At 37.9% G+C, this 18,250-nt stretch overlaps 1 protein-coding gene across 15 annotated transcripts in view; it reads right to left on the bottom strand.

Moving 5' to 3' along the window:
• PRKD3 (protein kinase D3) overlaps positions 1 to 15,637 on the bottom strand; it is an 87,607-nt gene extending 71,970 nt beyond the window's left edge. For 5 of the 15 annotated variants that reach the window (XR_014083651.1, XR_014083654.1, XR_014083656.1 and 2 more), the window contains exons 1-2: positions 15,513 to 15,637; positions 7,264 to 8,218 (exon numbers count right to left, since the gene is read on the bottom strand). Coding sequence is in view for 9 of the 15 variants with exons in the window: in XM_081596200.1 (XP_081452326.1) it covers positions 7,264 to 7,551 (288 nt within the window). In the remaining 6 variants the exon portion in view is untranslated. Of the gene's footprint in view, positions 1 to 7,263; positions 8,219 to 12,984; positions 15,299 to 15,512 lie in introns of those variants that run through there. The other 10 variants (XR_014083653.1, XR_014083655.1, XM_081596204.1 and 7 more) reach the window with 3 other exon arrangements.
• Positions 15,638 to 18,250: the final 2,613 nt, after the last annotated feature.

Genomic DNA, 18,250 nt, shown 5'->3' with positions numbered 1-18,250 from the left:
CAATGATAAAGGGGTCAATTCAACAAGAGGATATACATTTGTAAATATGCACCCAAACAGAGATACCTCAATATATAAGCAAACATTTAAAAAAACTGAAGGGAGAAATAGACAGCAATACACTAATAACAGGGGGCTTCAATATCTCACTGTTGGACTTCCTTGGTGGTCCAGTGGTTAAGAACCTGCCTGCCCACGCAGGGAACATGGCTCCAATCCCTGGTCTGAGAAGATTCCACATGCCATGGAGCAAATAAGCCAGAGCATCACAACTACTGAAGCCTGCACGCCTCGAGTCTCTGCTCTGCAACAAGAGACCTCACCACAATGAGAAGCCCTCATTCCACAGCTAGAGAGTAGCCCCGACTTGCTGCAACTAGAGAAAGCCTGCATACAGCAGTTAAGACCCACCTCGGCCATAAATAAATAAAAAATAATTTTAAAAAACCCCACTGTCAATAATGGATAGATAATCCAGATGGAAAATCAGTAAGGAATATTGAATTTAAGCTACAAATACACTTAATGGAAATTTACAGAACATTCCATGCAAAAGCAGCAGAATGTATATTCTTTTCAAGCACACATAGAACATTCCCCCAGGGTGGATTAGATGTTACAGCACAAAACAAATCTTAATAAATTTAAGGACAGTGAATCATATCAAGTAATCTTTTCTTGATATGACCAATCTTTTCTTGACCACAATAGTGGTCTTCAATCTTTTCTTGACCACAATAGTGTGAAACTACAAATCAATCAGAAGGGAAAAACACTGGAAAATTCACAAATATGTGAAGATTAAACAACATACAACTGAATAACCAACAAGTCAAAGTGGAATCAAAAGAGAAACAAAAAAATATTGAGACAAATAATGGAAACACAATATACTCAAATTTATGGGATGCAGCAAAAGCAGTTCCAAGAGGGAAGTTCATAGCAATAAACACTTACATTAAGAAAAGAAGAAAGATCTCAAATAAACAAGCTAACTTTATATCTCAAGGAACTATAAAAAGAAGCAGTAGTAGTAGAAGGAGGGAAATAAAGATAATAGTGGAAATAAATGAAATAGAAACTAAAAAGACAACAGGAAAAAAAATCAATAAAGCTAAGAGCTGGGTTTTTAAAAAGATAAAACAGACAAGCCTTTATACAGAAAAAAGAGAACAATTACAAATGAAAAAGAAGAAATTACAACTGATACCACATAAATACAAAGGATAAGAGGCTACAATGAACAACTTCACACCAACAAACTGGACATTTAGAAGAAGTGAACAGATTCCTAGAAATGTGCAACCTACCAATCTTGAATCATAAAGGAGTAGAAAATCTGAATAGATCAAATAGTAAGGAAGTTAAATCAGTAATTAAAAACTTCTCAACAAACAAAAGGTAAGAACCAGAGGGCTTTACTGGTAAATTCTACCTAATATTTAAGTAAGAATACCAATCCTTCTCAAATTCTTCTGAAAAACAGAAGTGGGGGGAATACTTTCAAACTCATTTTATGAAACCACCATCATTATCCTGATAATAAAGCCACATAAGGACACTATAAGAAAATTACAGCCTAGTATCCCTGGTGAACACAAATATCCTCAACAAAATATCAGCAAACTGAGTTCATTAAAAGGATCATACTCTCTTGGTGAGGATGAAATAGGAGAGCAAAAAGCTAGCTTAAAACTTAATATTCAAACAACTAAGATCATGGCATCCAGTGCCATCACTTCATGGCAAATAAATGGGGGAAAAAAAAATAGAAACAGTGGCAGATTTTATTTTCTTGGGCTCCAAAGTCACTGCAGACTGTGACTGCAGCCATGAAATTAAGACGCTTGCTCCTTGGAAGAAAAGCTATGATCAACCTAGACAGCATATTAAAAAGCAGAGACATCACTTTGTCAACAAAGGTTTGTATAGTCAAAGCTATGGCTTTTCCAGTAGTCATGTATGGATGTGAGAGTTAGACCAGAAAGAAGGCTGAGCTCTAAAGAATTGATGCTTTTGAACTGTGGTGCTAGAGAAGACTCTTGAGATTCCCCTGGACAGCAAGGAGATCAAACCAGTCAATCCTAAAGGAAGTCAACCCTGAATATTCATTCGAAGCACTGATGCTGAAGCTTCAATACTTTGGCCACTTGATGCAAAAAGCTGACTCATTAAGACCTTGATGCTGTGAAAGATTGAGGGCAGGAGAAGCAGGTGACAGAGGATGAGATGGTTGGATGGCATCACTGATTCAATGGACATGAGTTTGAGCAAACTCCGGGGGACTGAAAGACAAGGAAGCCTGGTGTGCTACAGTCCATGAGGTTGCAAAGAGTCAGGCATGACTTAGCAACTGAACAACAACAATAACACATAATCAAGTGGCAGTTATTCCAGGGATGAAAGGATTTTTTCAACACACCACATTAATAATATGAAGAATAGAAATCATAGAATCATCTCAAAAGATGTAGAAAAGAGCATTTAACGAAATGTAGCATCCATTCACGACAATACCTCTTAACAAAGTGAGTGCAGAAGGGACATACCTCAACATAATAAAGACCATATATTATCAGCCCACAGCTAACATATTCAATGCTGAAAAGCTGAAAACTTTTCTTTTAAGATGAGGAACAAGACAGGATGTCCACTCTTACTACTTTTATTCAACATAGTACTTACTGGAAGTCCTAGTCAGAGCAGTTATACAAGAGGAAAAAAAAAGGCATACAAATCAGAAAGGAAGAAGCCAACTGTACATCTGCAGATGAAATGACACTATATACACAAAATCCTAAAGGCTCCACCAAAAAACCTGTTGGAATTAATTGAAAATTTCAGTAAAGTTGCAGGATACAAAGTCAATATACAAAAATCAATTACATTTCTATTAATATACACTAATAACAAACCATTGGAAAGAGAATAATTTTATGTGCAATGCATCAAAAAGCAACTGTAGAAGACATAAATAAATGGAAAGATACTCTATGCTCATGAGCTAGAAAAATTAATATTAAGATGTTCATACTACCTAAAATGATCTCCAGATTCAAGGCAATTCCTATCAAAATTCCAATGGTATTTTTCACAAAAAAAGAAAAAAAATCTTAAAATTTGTATAGAATCACAAAAGACTCTAAATAGCCAAAGCAATCTTAAGAAGAACAAAGGTAGAGGTATCATGCCTCTGATTTCAAACTATATTTCAAAGTTACAATATTGGCATAAAAATGGACATGTTAAATGAATGAAAAAGAACAGAGCACAGACATAAACCCATGCATATACAGTCAATTAATTTATAACAAAGGAGCCAAGAATAAACAAAGGAAAAGGGCAGTCTCTTTGATAAATGGTGCTGGGAAAAATGAACAACCACATGCAGAAGAATGAAACTTAAGCCCAGTCCTACACTATACACAAAAATCAACTGAAAATTGAATGCAGACTTGAACATAAGACCTGAGACCATAAAACTCCTAGAAGAAAACATAGGAGGGTAAACTCCTTAACACTGATCCTAGCAATGATTTTTTGGATTTGACAAGAACAGCAAAAGCAGCAAAAGCAAAAATAAACAACTGGGATTAAATCAAACTAAAAGCTTCTCTATAGCAAAGCAAACCATTAAAAAAATGAACTGGAGAAAATATTTGCAAATGTTGTATCTGATAAAGGATTAATATTCAAAACATATAAAGAACTCATATAACACAATATCAAAAGAAAACAACAACAAGCCCCACCTATCAATTAAAGTAAAAAATGGGCAGAGGAACTTAATCCATTTTTCCAAAAAAAGATATACAAATGGCCAACAAGTACATGAAGAAGTGTTCCTCAATAACCAACAGGGAAACGCAAATCAAAACCACAATGAGGCTGTCATCTCCCGTTAGAATGGCTACTGTCAAAAGTGTAACAACACACACTGACAAGCATGTGGAGAAATGGGAACGCCGGTGCACTGTCGGTGGGAATGTAAATTGGTGCAGGCACTACAGAAGAGCACGGAGCTTCTCCAACAAATTATAAACAGAATTACCATGAGATCCAACAATTCCACTTCTGGTATACAGTCAAAGGATATGAAATCACCAAATTGAATGAAATCTGCACCCTCATGTTAGTGCATCATTATTTACAACAGCCAAGACATGGAAACAACCTCTATCTCCACTGATAGATATACAGAAAATGTGATGTGTATACACAGAGAGAGACAATGATATATTATGCAGCCATAAAAGGAAGGAAATCCTACTATCTGCAATAATATGGATGGATCTTGAAGGCATTATGATAAGTGAGATAAGTCAAACAGAGAAAGACAAATACTGTATGATTTCACTTACATTTGGAAACCACAAAAACCAGAGCTGGTGATTATTAGAGACAAGGGGTCAAAGGTGGGGAAATGGATAAAGTGGTCAAAGGGTGCCAATTTCTTATTATAACATAAATAAGTTCTGGCAATATAATGTACAGCATGATGACTGCAGTTAACACTATTTTCTATCTGAAAGTTGTTAAGAGAATGGATCTTACAGGTTCTCATCAGGAGAAAAAAAAAAACTATGTGTGATGCACTAAAACTTGCTGTGGGGATTAAGTAGAAAGTGTGCATGAAGCTCCTGATGTAGAGCAGGCACAAAATAATTGTTGTCAATTATAATCTTCCTCTTTTCACCTCCCGTATCATTGCTTATCCTGATTCTTTTGCCTTGGTATATACTCTTTCCCTCCCATCGCTGAAAGGTTATTCATTCTTTAAGAATCAGATGAAATGCTACGTTTCATATGAAGCCTTTCACATCTTTTTATCAACCTGAGAAGAGCACTTTTCATTTTAGCTTCACTTTTTACTTTTCATATTTTACTGTGGTGAATGTTTCCCTTACCAGACTATAAGCTTTTGGAGGGAAGGGACGACATATGGTTAATCTACTTCCTAAAATTTAACCAGTACTCTATCTTTAGAAGGTTTAATACATATATTTACTGACTAAGAACAGAAATAAGAAAAGCAAGTATGCCCATCCGAGTTCGGGGAGTTAACCTGGAGTTGTGCACGTGCAGGTAGTGAAGTAAGTGATTAGCAAGCAAGAATCCAAGACAAGAGAGAAGATAAAAAGGAGAGAACTTCTAACGTGGTTTTTCCATCTCCCAGATAAGTTAGGGATCCATGAAACCTCTCTATAGAACCCCAGAAACTGAGCTGTCTCCCTTAAGATTTCTTTCCAGTTAGGACTTGAGTACATTGTTCCTTGAAACTCCTGTCTCCATCTCTAGAGTAAAGACCTAAATTTAGATTAAATGATTCAGAATTTCACAGTTGGAATTACATATTAGAAAACACCCCAATTCAATCATTTGACAGATATGGAAATGTAATCCACAGAAGTTAAATTATGCAAAGTTATACAGTTAATAAACAACAGAGCTGGGAATTCCCTGGTGGTTTATGGGTTAGAACTCTGTGTTCTCAATGCTGAGGTCCTGGGTTCAATCCCTGGTTGAGGATCTAACATCCGGTAAGCCATGTGGTGCAGCCAAAACAAACAAACATACAAACAAACCCAATAGAGCTGACCTAGTTAGAAGCTCAATACTCTTTTTCACTATACTTAAACAACAGAATTCTAGCATATGTCAAAATGAGTGTATAATATGATCATGAGACATATACGCTATATATTTTTGCCAAATACATCCCCATATTACAATACTGATTCAAATTCAGCCCACCATGATATTCATTTTATGCTGGCTATCTCTGTAATTAATAATTCTATTTTATATTTGCAGGAAGTTTACCCTGAGTTATCTTTTCTTGAGCTGTGTCTTGTCCATTTCTTTGATGTCACTAGAATTTTTCATGGATTATAGTTTCCCAAGCACTTGACCCATCTGACCCAATTCTCACATCTATACTAATAAGGGAGCAACATTAACCCTATATAATCCTGTAGATAATCAGTATGCCTCTGCAGAAATAAAACAACTAAGTAAAATTTCCAAAGGTCGAAAACTCAATAATATAAACTCTACCAAAACATTAGTTATGATTTCTAGAGGGCTCAAAAAAAGAGAAATGATAAAGTTACAAACTGTATTTAAGTCAAAAACCTTACCTTTAAGTTAAAAGCTAGCAAAAATATTTATTAAAACCTCGGTTAACATTTGATGAAAGGGAAACTAAAAGCAAAGACACTTAAAGACACATAGATGGTCCACAGATCTACAAAAAGACATCTAATCTTACTTTAGGCCACATTTAAATAGATGCCACTGTTAACACACAGGAAATATGGGTATTTTCACAAACCACATAACATTTTTTGACTGTTAATTATTTCTACATTAGAAGATAAGGACAAACCACATGAAGCATAAGGAACTGAAACAAAAACAGTAAGAGGAGGAGCATGAATCCAAATACATTAATCTTACTGATGGAATTTTTAAAACATAAAGTATACTACTTTGTTTGAAACATAGGCTTGGTCCATTAAAAAGAAAGTGTAACCAATTCATATTACTTATATGCATAGTTTTATGATAAAATGTAGAACATATCAGCTCACCCATCAAATCAAGAATACTAAAGAAATTTAGCTAAGAGTCCTTAAAAAAAATGGCAGGGTATGGGGCAGAGGATGAGTGGATGAAAGAAAATAAAATCACCCTCAATTTTTAAATGTTCATATATTTTGATATATATAAAAAGCTCGTTTACCTAATTTTTAAGAGACAGAGAGAGTGTGGTCCTCCGGCAGTTTAAGTGAAATCAGGATCGAAAGGGAACGAAGAGGGTGTACAAAAGGGCAGCACACAGGGCCCCTGGGAAGAAAAGGTGTGGACCTGGACTCAGCAACCTGGATGGCTGGGCCCCATCCTCTTGGTAAGTACCCTTGATGCCTTTTTTATGCCTCCTATTAATACCTGCTGACTTTTCTCTGAAAACAAGTGAGATTGCTTAAGTCCTTTTAACTTTACACTGATTCTCCTGGTCTTAAAGAGACAAACTGAATTAGTATTTTAAAGCTTGGATATAGGCTCCAGCTGTTAAGACTCTGACATTTCAGACTATAGGCTTTTAGTCTACTAGGACTCTCTCCCAAATGGTCAGAATTAGGATATAAACACCTGATTCATCCATATGAGTTCACTCATTGTTGCATGCATAATTTATAGAAAAGCAATAGAAACAATATTAATTAGAAAAACTGTTGACATAAATAGCATGCACAGTACCTTTTGATAAACAATGGAGCAGACAAGGTCCTTGACAGCAGATAAAGATAGTTCCTGGGCTTCGATGGTAATACTCTCCCTTGTAAGGCCAATCTGCAGCAGAAATGAGACTGTATGCACTGAGCCTCTGGAGTTCGTGAGTGACGGTGCACTGAAGCTTCCATTAGAGAGTCGCGCAGAGAGTCCTGTTTTAGGACTTGAACACGGAGAAGGAGCTGGAAGCACAGCAGGAAGAGTGGCAGGTATTACAGACTTCTGAGCTGATGGAGGAGAGTTGTTTGCAGACATCTGCCTTTCTTTAATCTTTTAAAACAGTTGTCAATTCTTTTTCAATGGTTATGAAGAGGCCTTAAAATCACAGTGGTAAAAAAATGACTGTAGTTTTGGATTTAGTTGAAAGCTTCTTTGTTTCCTCTTTTAAGCCACTCATGCTGATGATGGCAAGTTCTACAACTGTGAGTTGACTATACCAAAGGTCCCACTTCCCTTAATATCAGTCTCATCAAAAAAGTCTTGTTGTTAGGACCACAACCAGGGTTTTGGGAAGGATTTAACATCACTGAATTATCCTCATCAGAAGACGGTTGGCATTGTTTACCTACTAAACATCTTCACCTATTTTCTTTTAAGTCTATTCTTGTCTCTCTCTTTTAATTTCAGAAAATACATAACGAATACAAGTTGCTTTTCTGTCAAAATAAAATCCTCCTAGTTTAAAAATTAAAAAATGTTTAGGATTAATCTATTCAGTACGTATCCTTTGGTTCATTGATCTAACAAGACACTTTCTTAAATGTCCACACCTTAAATCACCTTCTCACATGTCCTCATTTTCATTTTGAAGGAGTAAATTTTTCCAAGATTAAGCACAAAGCTTTTTAAAATAGAACAGGTATATTCCACTTGATGAACGCGTCCATTGAGAAAGGTTGATGCTTTCTGAAATGTAGGTAGCCTGGAAGAAATTTTTTTAAAACTTTTAATATTTTATACTCACTTAACATTATTTTTAAATTATAAGAATCCTTATGCTTTCTTTAAATAAGTTGTGGTTGTATGTTTACAATTCACCAATAAATTTTAATGGGTAGTCATTTTATTGGGGCCTAGTTATCACAGCCCATAATTTCAGGGATAGTCTTCTGCTCAAAACACAAAACAGAAACAAAATACACCCCTGACATTCCTCACTAACACCTGAAACTTAAGGAAGGTCAAAACACTTTATTCCACAAATACACAACTGAGTTATGACAAAAAACAGAAAAATAGAAGGGACAAAAAAGAAAACTAAAACTGATATTGTCATAGAAATAAAATAAGTACCACTTGGTCGTACAAAAGATATATAATACTGCCCTAATGTAGACAAGAGTATTCTTTTTTGTATTAAAAGTTTAAATCTAGACAGAAAACTAAAAAAGCATATACTAAACACAGTTATACAGCACACAAAGAAGTGTAAAAGACATAATTAAGACAGGAAGATCGGAAAAAGTGATCTTGTCACAAAAAAAAAATGCTAAAAGTAAAAAGAACACTAAGCAGTTATATTTATCACAGTTTTTCATAAAGACAGTTCAAAAACTAAAAGCATGACCTCATGGCTAAGTGAAATGGCTCAAAAAGAGATGTATCTTTCCATTTAGGTTCCATCACATACCTGTAACCAATCCTAATAATAACAAAGAGTGAAGCACTCCAAGCAGCTGCAGAATGCCTCTCTGGACAGCGGTTAACAAGACTAAATAAATTAGGATGAACATAACATAAGATCAAAAACATACAGATATAGTATTAGGAATGAGAAAGTTCAGGAAAAACTAAGGCTTAAGAAAAAAACTGCCTAAAGATAACAAAAGCTTTTAGAACTACATTCAGATAAACAATTTGTAACTCATCTTACATTGTACAGCATTTAACATCTTATAAACGTTTATACACTTTTATCTCATGATATCTCTTTCGAACCTGACAATGCAAATACTACTTCATTATTTTTGCAGATGAGAAAACTGAAGAACTAGCAGCTAAAGTAACCTGCCCAGCATCACATGGTTATTAAGAGGTGGAGTAGGAATTAGTACCTAATAGGTAGGCAAGTTTCATACTTTCCCACCCAGTGGTATCTCCACAATAACATACTATTTCTCAAAGAGAACAAGGAACTGAGAGAATCACTGCTCAGTGAGGATGTTGTTAAGGTTGAAAAAGCACAGAGAGAAGGCAGAATTGCTCAACTTGTGCTTTGCTTACCTTCTCTCAGTTTTTAAACTAAAGCTGTAAAAGAGCACTGAGAACTGAAACCTGAGCCTGGTGAATAAGAGAGACGAAAAGATCTTTGAGAGTGCAAGTCTTTAGGTCCAGATGCAACCTACTGCATGTCGCTTAATCAGTAAGTGCAATCACAAACCTGACTCTTACCTTCCTGGAGAAAGAGCTCAGAGAGAAATAATCATGGACTGGAGATGGAGCAGAGTTGTTTCAAGTTTTGTGGGCTAGAGGAATAGGGAAGCAACTTCAGAAACTACAGAATATAACTGTAATATTAACCTTTAGTCACATGTGAAAACAGATTAAGAAAGCAAATGGTTTCTGACTACTTAGAAAAGCATAGTATGATCACACCAGAGGTGAGCTTGAATTCAAACAGAATAACACCAAATCAACTATATTTACATCTTTGAAAAACGTGATTATTAGCCTTTTTAGGAGAAAATAATAACTCACGGTAATTGAGTTCTTTCTGCCAGACGCTGTTCTAAGCATTCCATATGTTTCCTCATTTAATCCTTACAACAATTCATTTTATAGTTGAGAAAACTGGCCTAGATACTAAAGTACTTGCCCAAGATCACACAATTAGCAAAGCCAGAAAAAAATTAAGTGTATTCTGGCTGAAACAATATTCAAGATGGTATGCCATGCTATTTTTGTAAATGAGGTGCTTAAGTATAAGCTGGATGTTAGTGTAGTTTGCTGCTCTTTATCAACTTAAAGAAACCTTTAGGAGAGTGCCTTGGAACTCTGGCCTTGGCCCTATATTGTTTTTGATTATTTATAAGATTATAAAGACATGGAAAACATGCTTATAAAATCCTCAGATTGTACAGTCTGAGAGAAATAAACTAAAATTCAAGTGAAGTATAACAATGACAAGTGTAAAGCTCTGCATTTCAAAAGTTAAACGTGCAATATTGAAATGGAGAAATGCTGACTTAGAATCTGTTCATTAGAGGAGTTATCAACCCAAGAGTTTAACAGCGGCTGCTACTAATAATATAATGGGTGACTAAAAGAACTAACATAAACCCAAAGCCCCAGGACACTGAGAACACATCAGCATCAGTCAGTATACTGGTTGCTAATCAGGTTACATTACCACTGTTACATTTTAACCCCGTCTACATTTTTAAAAGCTGTATTGATTTTCAAAAACAATAGAGTAGATATCTACATTAAGGTGAAAACAATGTCATGTGACAAACTATGCATAACAAAAACAAATAAAATGATGGTCTTCAAATATCTGAAAAGGTGTTAAGAGAATAACTTTTTTTTCCCTATTTTTAAACGGATGATTTATTTATTTCTTGCTCTTGGTAGCAATGTATTCACTTATGAAGTGTTATCTCTACTTATACCACACACCCAGGAAGTTGTGTTGATGGACAACTTGTGGACACAGAGCAAGCATAAGATTAAGGAGTTAACAGAAAATAATTTGTTTATTTAGTATCATTGCAGAGGGCAGAAATAAAATGAAGACAACAGCACTATTTACTTACCTTACAGGATGTTAATGAGGACTGCGCTACTATATGTACAATACACTTCTGGCTTATCAGAAGTGCTCAGTAAGTTTTAGCAATTTTCATAGTAATTAAAGAATTAATAATTAAGCTCCCACTTTACACTAAACTCTGCAATTAAGACATACTTTATTAAACCCTTGCTATGTCCACAGGGGATCTGTTTAACTCTGTTTTACAGAAAAGGAGCCAGAGTTTCAGAATAGTTGCTTGCCCATGACTACACAGCTAATAAGTGATGGAACTGCAACTCACATTGAAGTCCCTCTGACTCCAAAGACCATGTTCTTTATACTATTTCATGTCACCTTCAACAATCTAGAACATGTTTTCTCATGAGGTAATAAGGTTGTCAACATACATGACTTGAGTAGTTTCAAAAAGCTGAACAAACACCATAAAAATGTTAGCAAAATATCTATGAATAATATTGCATGCAGGTTAAATACTTTAAATTACAAGATACTGCTGTGTTCAATAATAATAATTTATTTTTGATGGCTGTCTTCGCACTAAATTTCCAAATAATACCTGCTAATGTTAGCCAAATAACAGTACCTGTCTTATAATTACAATCAATGATCAGTACTATCAATAACTACCGGTAAACCATGTTTTACTTTTATATTAAAGTATTTGTTAAAGTTTCAGCATGAACACAAATAGAAAAAACTTGAGCAGTCTTAGCTTTTGCCCACTCATTCCATCTGTTTTCCCTCTCCCTGTTTTGTTTTATGAACCTTGATTTGATCTGTGAGATACAGCATTAAAAAATTAAGACTAAATATTAAAACAAATCTAATACCTCTAATTTATTTTGTCTCTATGCTTCAATCACAAAACAAACAATAGTGCATTTTACTAATTTATAAATCAATTAGATATGTTTGTTCCTAATAGCTATGAGTTGGCAAGCATTTTTATTTGAAACATCTCAAATACTCTTTTGGGGAATTATCTGTCATATATTTTATTCAAATGAGCATATAATCTGTCACTATTGTTGAATGGAGTCCAAAAGTGGCATATTAAAGGAATCTTGAGTCCAACCTGCCCTATTATAACTACAGGGTAGAAACAAAGGCCTTGGAGGCTAGGGAACTTAACTGAGAGTTATACTTCATGGTAACATCACAAATTGAGCTCTCTCTCAACCCTTCCCTACATTTACATTATCTCATTTCTTAGCAAAGCCTCTAATTATAAGAAGTTCAAAAGCAGCATTTTCATTCAACAAACGTGATGGATCAGATAGTAAAGAATCTGCCTGCAATGTGGGAGACTTGGGTTCGATCCCTCGGTTGGGAGGATCCTCTGGAGTAGGAAATGGCAACCCACTCCAGCATTCTTGCCTGGAGAATTCCATGGACAGAGGAGCCTGGCAGGCTCTAGTCCATAATGTCACAAAGAGTCAGACACGACTGAGCGTCTAATACTATACTTTATCATTTGCTAAACTGTTATGAGAAACTCTAGGGTTGTACAGCAGTGACCAAAACAGACATGGCTACTGCTGTCCCTGGAGCTTGCTGTGTGATATGGGATACACACATTAAACATATATTTGTATTAATAGCAAAGCAATTACAAATTATGAAAGGTGATATGACAGAGAATCTTGAGAGGACCTATTTTCAACTGGGGTCACAGGCAAGGCACCTTTAAGGAAGCTAAAACCTAAAGGATAAGTGGGAATCAGGGAAACAGAGAGAAGCAAAGAGGATTCCAGAAAGACAAAACAAATCCAGCTAGTAAATACTTCAAAAGGGAAGCTCATTATTTAGTGTAGCCAACGTCCTTCTCGTACTCAGTAAAGGTAAGAGTGAAGAGGTAAAACACTTTTTCTATTCAGAAAAGCATAATATTTACTGTGACTCTACTAGTAACAAGTTTTCCTGGTTTGACTTACTTGTGTGTGCTAGGAAAGCTAATGAATGCAGATCATTTTTTTTTCTTCTGTTGATAAGTACTGTATTCTTTTAATATGTAAAAAAGCATGTGGCCTTTTTCAATGCAATACTTTACAGGTGTCCTGAAGTCAGTATCCATGTTCTACCTTGACACAGGCTTGATTTTGCTTAATAACCCTGATGTTGCTTTTATCGTGTATAAAAAATCCAAGTAACTGTTGGTTTTTTTAAAAATCATAGTTTCTAGCAATTCCTACATCTATTTACTTTTAAAAATGTAACTATTACCTTAGATTAATATAAGTATTTTTCCTCCTAAGAGCTCAGCATTAACTAAATTGTCGCTGGTAAAATTCTGCTCATCTAAACGACGGGTATTTGCATCTCAGTCTTTTCCACGTCAGAGAGAATAGAGAGGGAGCACACCAAGTCCACGCTCCCAGGCAGTGAAAAGTTCATCTATTAAGATTCCAAACTTCCAGTCTACGAATCCATGTTGGGCTTGATATAACTATATCACCTCTCTTTGCATCAGTGGTATCTGAGAAATCTGACTAGCTAATAGCCAGTGAGCTACTTCATACATATGGTCACTATAAACTGACCACAGAAGTGGAGAAAACTTTTTTCTACACTGAAATTAAAACATCTTCAGAACATTATCTCAAGTTTTTTCATTAATGAGACAACAGCTCCAAAGAGGCTCACATACAAATTCAATTTGAATTACATAATCAGAGAGACTCAAAGTACTATCTGCACAGATTATGAATCACAAGCATGATTATTATTAAATCAAACTTAAAACTGTATTAGCCAATAATTTCCCAATATCAAGTTCTGTAAAAGCAGTTTCTTTTTAAAATGAGCAATTAACTCTAATATGGTAATATTTTCATCAACTTTAAATGACCATTTATTCTCTTTCCTCCTGTAGGAGATTTTTCCAATTCTTACATAACTTTAAAAATTTAATGTCCGAAAACTTGATGTATTAAGACTTTTTGGGGGTATGGCAGTTTTTAGATGAAACACGACCAACTAAGAGATATTTATTTCTATTTTAAACAGGTCACCTCATGAAACTGAAAGCTTATAAAATTTATATATTTAAAAGACTCACTACGATTCATCTCAAGATAATAAACAAGTCAACATTCTTAACTTAGGATGGAAAACTGGCTTGTCAAATATTCAAGTTCCTCTGATCAGGCCGACCACCATCTACAGGACCTACTGAAGCAAAACCTAACACGAAGGCTTCCGTGACACGTTTTACATACTTTTATTAAAACTTGTAACTTCTTTTTGGCTGAAATGTCCATGTTTACTCTGAATCCAGATGCTAACAGGAAGGAGAAGCGGGTTCCTCTATTAAATAAACCTGGCCTAGACCTCGGTCGGGGCTAAGAATCCAAAGATATTCCCCCATCCTCGCTGCATTCAAGTTGGTAAGTAAACTTGATCTAAGCAAATTCACAGCCGCTAAAACTTGAAGAACTGAAGCAGTAAGTACACAGTAGAAACAGTATAAGAGTAATACGATAACAGTTTCTAGAGTACAAATTACGGTCTTTTGAAAAGTTTTCGTTTCATTTGCCTCTACAGCTCATTAAGGCTGTGTCGAACCAAGTTCAGGGTGTAACTTATCCTTCCTAATCAAAGATGACACTGATAGTCTTATTTCCTGTGGGGATGGGTGTGGTTGAAGAGACAGTTACGTCCAAGCCATCAATCTGTGTATGGAAAAGTCTGCAGCTCTCACACACGCCGTCGCTCGATTTATATTCGTGCCTGCTGCACACGGCAAGGCCTCTGCTTCTGACTGCGATGACTTCAAATAAAATCTCCAACAGGCAATCGAATAGTCTGTGGTTATTTTATTGCTCAAAGAAACAGACGCTCTCCTCAGTGTTTCATCTTAAGAAAACCCTCCCGGGGGTGAGGCTGACTCGGAACAACGCGGCAACTTGCAAAACTAAACACGAGTCAGGAACCTGGGGTGGGGGCTTACGTTCCCTAAGCACCAACGACTCAGCCCTTTGAGACGGCTGCAAGGAAGAGTGGTGTAAAGAAAAGGGAAAGGCTCATCCCAAATTCGGCAGCGTGAGTGCCGCCCGTCTGGCATCGGGAGCTAGTTGGGAGGGATCCGGTAAGAGATGGAGACCGAGGGGCCGGGCGCGGTGGTCGCCGGCGTACCGTGACTCCAAGTTGGCGTCGGCGCCCTCGCCGGAACTTGGCCCCATCTGGCGGCCGCGCCGGCGCCCCCGCTCGCCGGAGCGCCCACCGCCCGCTCCTCCCGCCGCGCGCTCCGCCAACTTCCCGCCCAGCCCCGGCGGCCGCCGCCCAGCCCGGCGCGGGGTCCGAGTCCCGCCGCCCTCGCTGTCGCCGCCGCGTGCGGGCAGGCGGGGGAGGGGCGGCCGCCGCCAACGCCGCCTCACCCGACGGGCCGGGAGAACAAAGCGGCGGCCGCGGCGGCGCTAACTTTTTCGGTGTCTGTTCCGCGCTCCCTGAGGCGACTACTTACAGAGCCTGGCTCGGCCGGTCGTGAGAAACTCCAAGCCTGCCAGCGTCTGGATCCTGGAGCAGGAGCCAGCGAGGCTTCACGCGCCTCGCAGAATCCCGCCCGCCACAGGCGCCCCTTCTTCCCTCCCTCCCTCCGCCCCGTCCCGTCCTGAGGCCCGAGGGCGGGGGGCCGGGGCGTGCGAGGCGGGGGCGCGCGAGGGGCGGGGGCGCGCGGCCGGCGCGGTGCCTGCCGGGAGCTGTAGTCTCCCCGCGAGCTCGAAGCCGCGGTGGCCGCGTGGGGCTGTGGTTCACTGGCTTGACCCCGCGCGAGAGCAACAGGAGCTCCGGGTGCTTTCGGGCTCGCTCTGCACCCTCCGAAGTCCTGGCGTCTCCGTGAGCCCTGGGGAGCGGGGCGCGACCGTGTACCTATTCCAGTTATGCACTGTGCTTGATACCCATTATTGCTACTGAACTGCCTTTTTCTCTTTTGTCGTCCGCTCTGATGTAGATGATGGTGGCAAGGGGGCAGGAGGTGACAAGTCCGGAACTTGTAAGGGATCTACAGTAGAGAACAGTTTCCACACTGAGGTATCTTCTCACTGCTCCCCCTGTTTCCCTCCTCAGTGCTTAGCTTCCAGGTGGCCGCTTGGCACTGCATCCCAGGGTGTTCCACACCTAGGCAGATACATCCAGAGCCCTTCACCTAAAGCAGAGTAAACCGGGTATGTCTGCAGTATGTTTTGTGTATCCTACTTATCCATCTTTAAACTTGAATGTGTCCCTTATCATCACAGCAAAGTGCAGCCAAGAATCGTGAAACCTAGGTTTCCAGGTGGCATTGACAAGGGTGACAATGCCAGGTGAGGAGAGATGCGGGTGGAAGGAGATCTAGAGGGAAAATACCCTAGGTGTTAAATTAGACATGTTTTGCGTGAGAGAAAATCCTGAACAGCTGACACACATAGTCCTAGAAACGACTTAGTCCTCCTTAGGTCCAAATTTCATCCCCAGAGTACCGAAGTAAAATATATTCAAAGAAGCGGATGGGTTGCAGTCAATAATTCATCCATCCAGTGCAGAGGTCGAGGACAGCCTTTGAGATTAGGAAGAAAAAAAGCTAAGTGGGTCCCTACTTTTTATTCCAAGTCATCAATCTTACTGGATGTTCCTGGCTTTAAAGTTAAATGGGGATTTAAAAATAATTTATTTTAAAGATGGGGCAAGTAAAATTGTGTATAACCCTAGTCTACTCTGAAGCTATATTTTTAAAAGACATTTCTGAAACATTTTGGGGAATTCGAAGATACTACATGTCTCACATTCAGTAATATCTAATTCAATCTAATTATATTTTATATGTAGTATTATTCTGCTATTCTTTTGCATTAAAATTGAAAGTAAACCCACTCAAGGTTATGTTTAAAATTAAAAACATACCTAGGCCCTTACCTAACTTTGCCTTTTTCTTCCCTTCACTTCCCAACTGACGTTTTAGACCAACCCCAAATAATCCTCTCTCCTCTCTCAGCAAGACTCCCAGGAGCTCATTGGACCTGCTTACAGCCAGTCACTTCTTACTAGCGACTTCCATTTTCACTCGTGGTTCTTAAAGAGAAGTTACTCTTTCTAGAAGTAACTTCTAAATGAAACAAGTTGCTATTTTATAGAGGTGCAAATGCATGCATGTGTGTGTGTGTGTGTATGGGTCTTCTCAGGTGGCTCGGTGGTAAAGAATCTGGATGCCATGCAGGAGACGCAGGTTGATCCCTGGGTCGTGAAGATGCCCCAGAGTAGGAAATAGCAACCTGCTCCAGTATTTTTTCCTGGAAAATTCCATGGACAGAGAAGCCTGGCTGGCTACCATCTATGGGGTCACAAAAAGTCAGACACGATTAGCACACACGCACATGTGTATATACATACATATATCTATATATGTATGTATATCTTCATTTCATTTCCACTTTTTCACTTCTCTTTTTAGAAATAAAATCATCTCCTCCATTCCAGGTGAATCTTTCAACAATACATTTAAGACTATGTACCTGTAATTTTTTTGCTTGACATAAACTACAATTTTCTCAAGATGTTCCATTCCTATTCCAAGAGGACTGAAGGGATAAAGATTAGGTATATTAAGTAAATGTGAGATTTTTAATCAGACTAAGATGGAAAAAGATTTTTCTTCCTCGTGGTTTTTTTGAAAACTAGGACCTTAGTCTATGTCTTCTGTGACTAGTTGCAAATGTTGTCCTAGATTTATTCCGCATACACCCTATCCCGCCTTAATGGTTAACAACATAACCATTCACATATGTTACCTACTAGAAGCGAAGAGAGTCAACACTGCTGTGACGTACGGTAGCAGAGCATCCTGATTCAGAATCCAAAATGCAGAAAAACATGATTCGTTAAGGCCCCACTGGAAGAAATAGTCATTTTAAAAAAAAACAAAAACACTTGAGCTCGTTTTAATTTATATAACATGATTACTGCAAAATTGTTTTATTTTTCTGTCTTTTTCCATGACCTTAAAACAAGTGAAAAATTTAGAAAGCATTTAGGTGCCAATACAGAGTTAGTAAAATAGGTATGGGAAAAAATGCTTCAGGGTCTACTTCTTTTTCAGCACCGATGCTCTTGATACATTCTTCAAAATGTCCTTCTCTACTCTAGTTCAGACCCTCCATATCTGGAGATTTTAGTTGGTCTTCTTCTAGAGTAGCATGAACTGTTATACCTTCAAACTGTCTTCACTGA

Source organism: Giraffa tippelskirchi, chromosome 4 (genome assembly GCF_054371585.1).
Source record: "Giraffa tippelskirchi isolate mGirTip1 chromosome 4, T2T-mGirTip1v1.2.pri, whole genome shotgun sequence".
Taxonomy (NCBI): Eukaryota; Metazoa; Chordata; class Mammalia; order Artiodactyla; family Giraffidae; genus Giraffa; species Giraffa tippelskirchi.
This window is presented reverse-complemented; position numbering and strand designations above follow the sequence as displayed.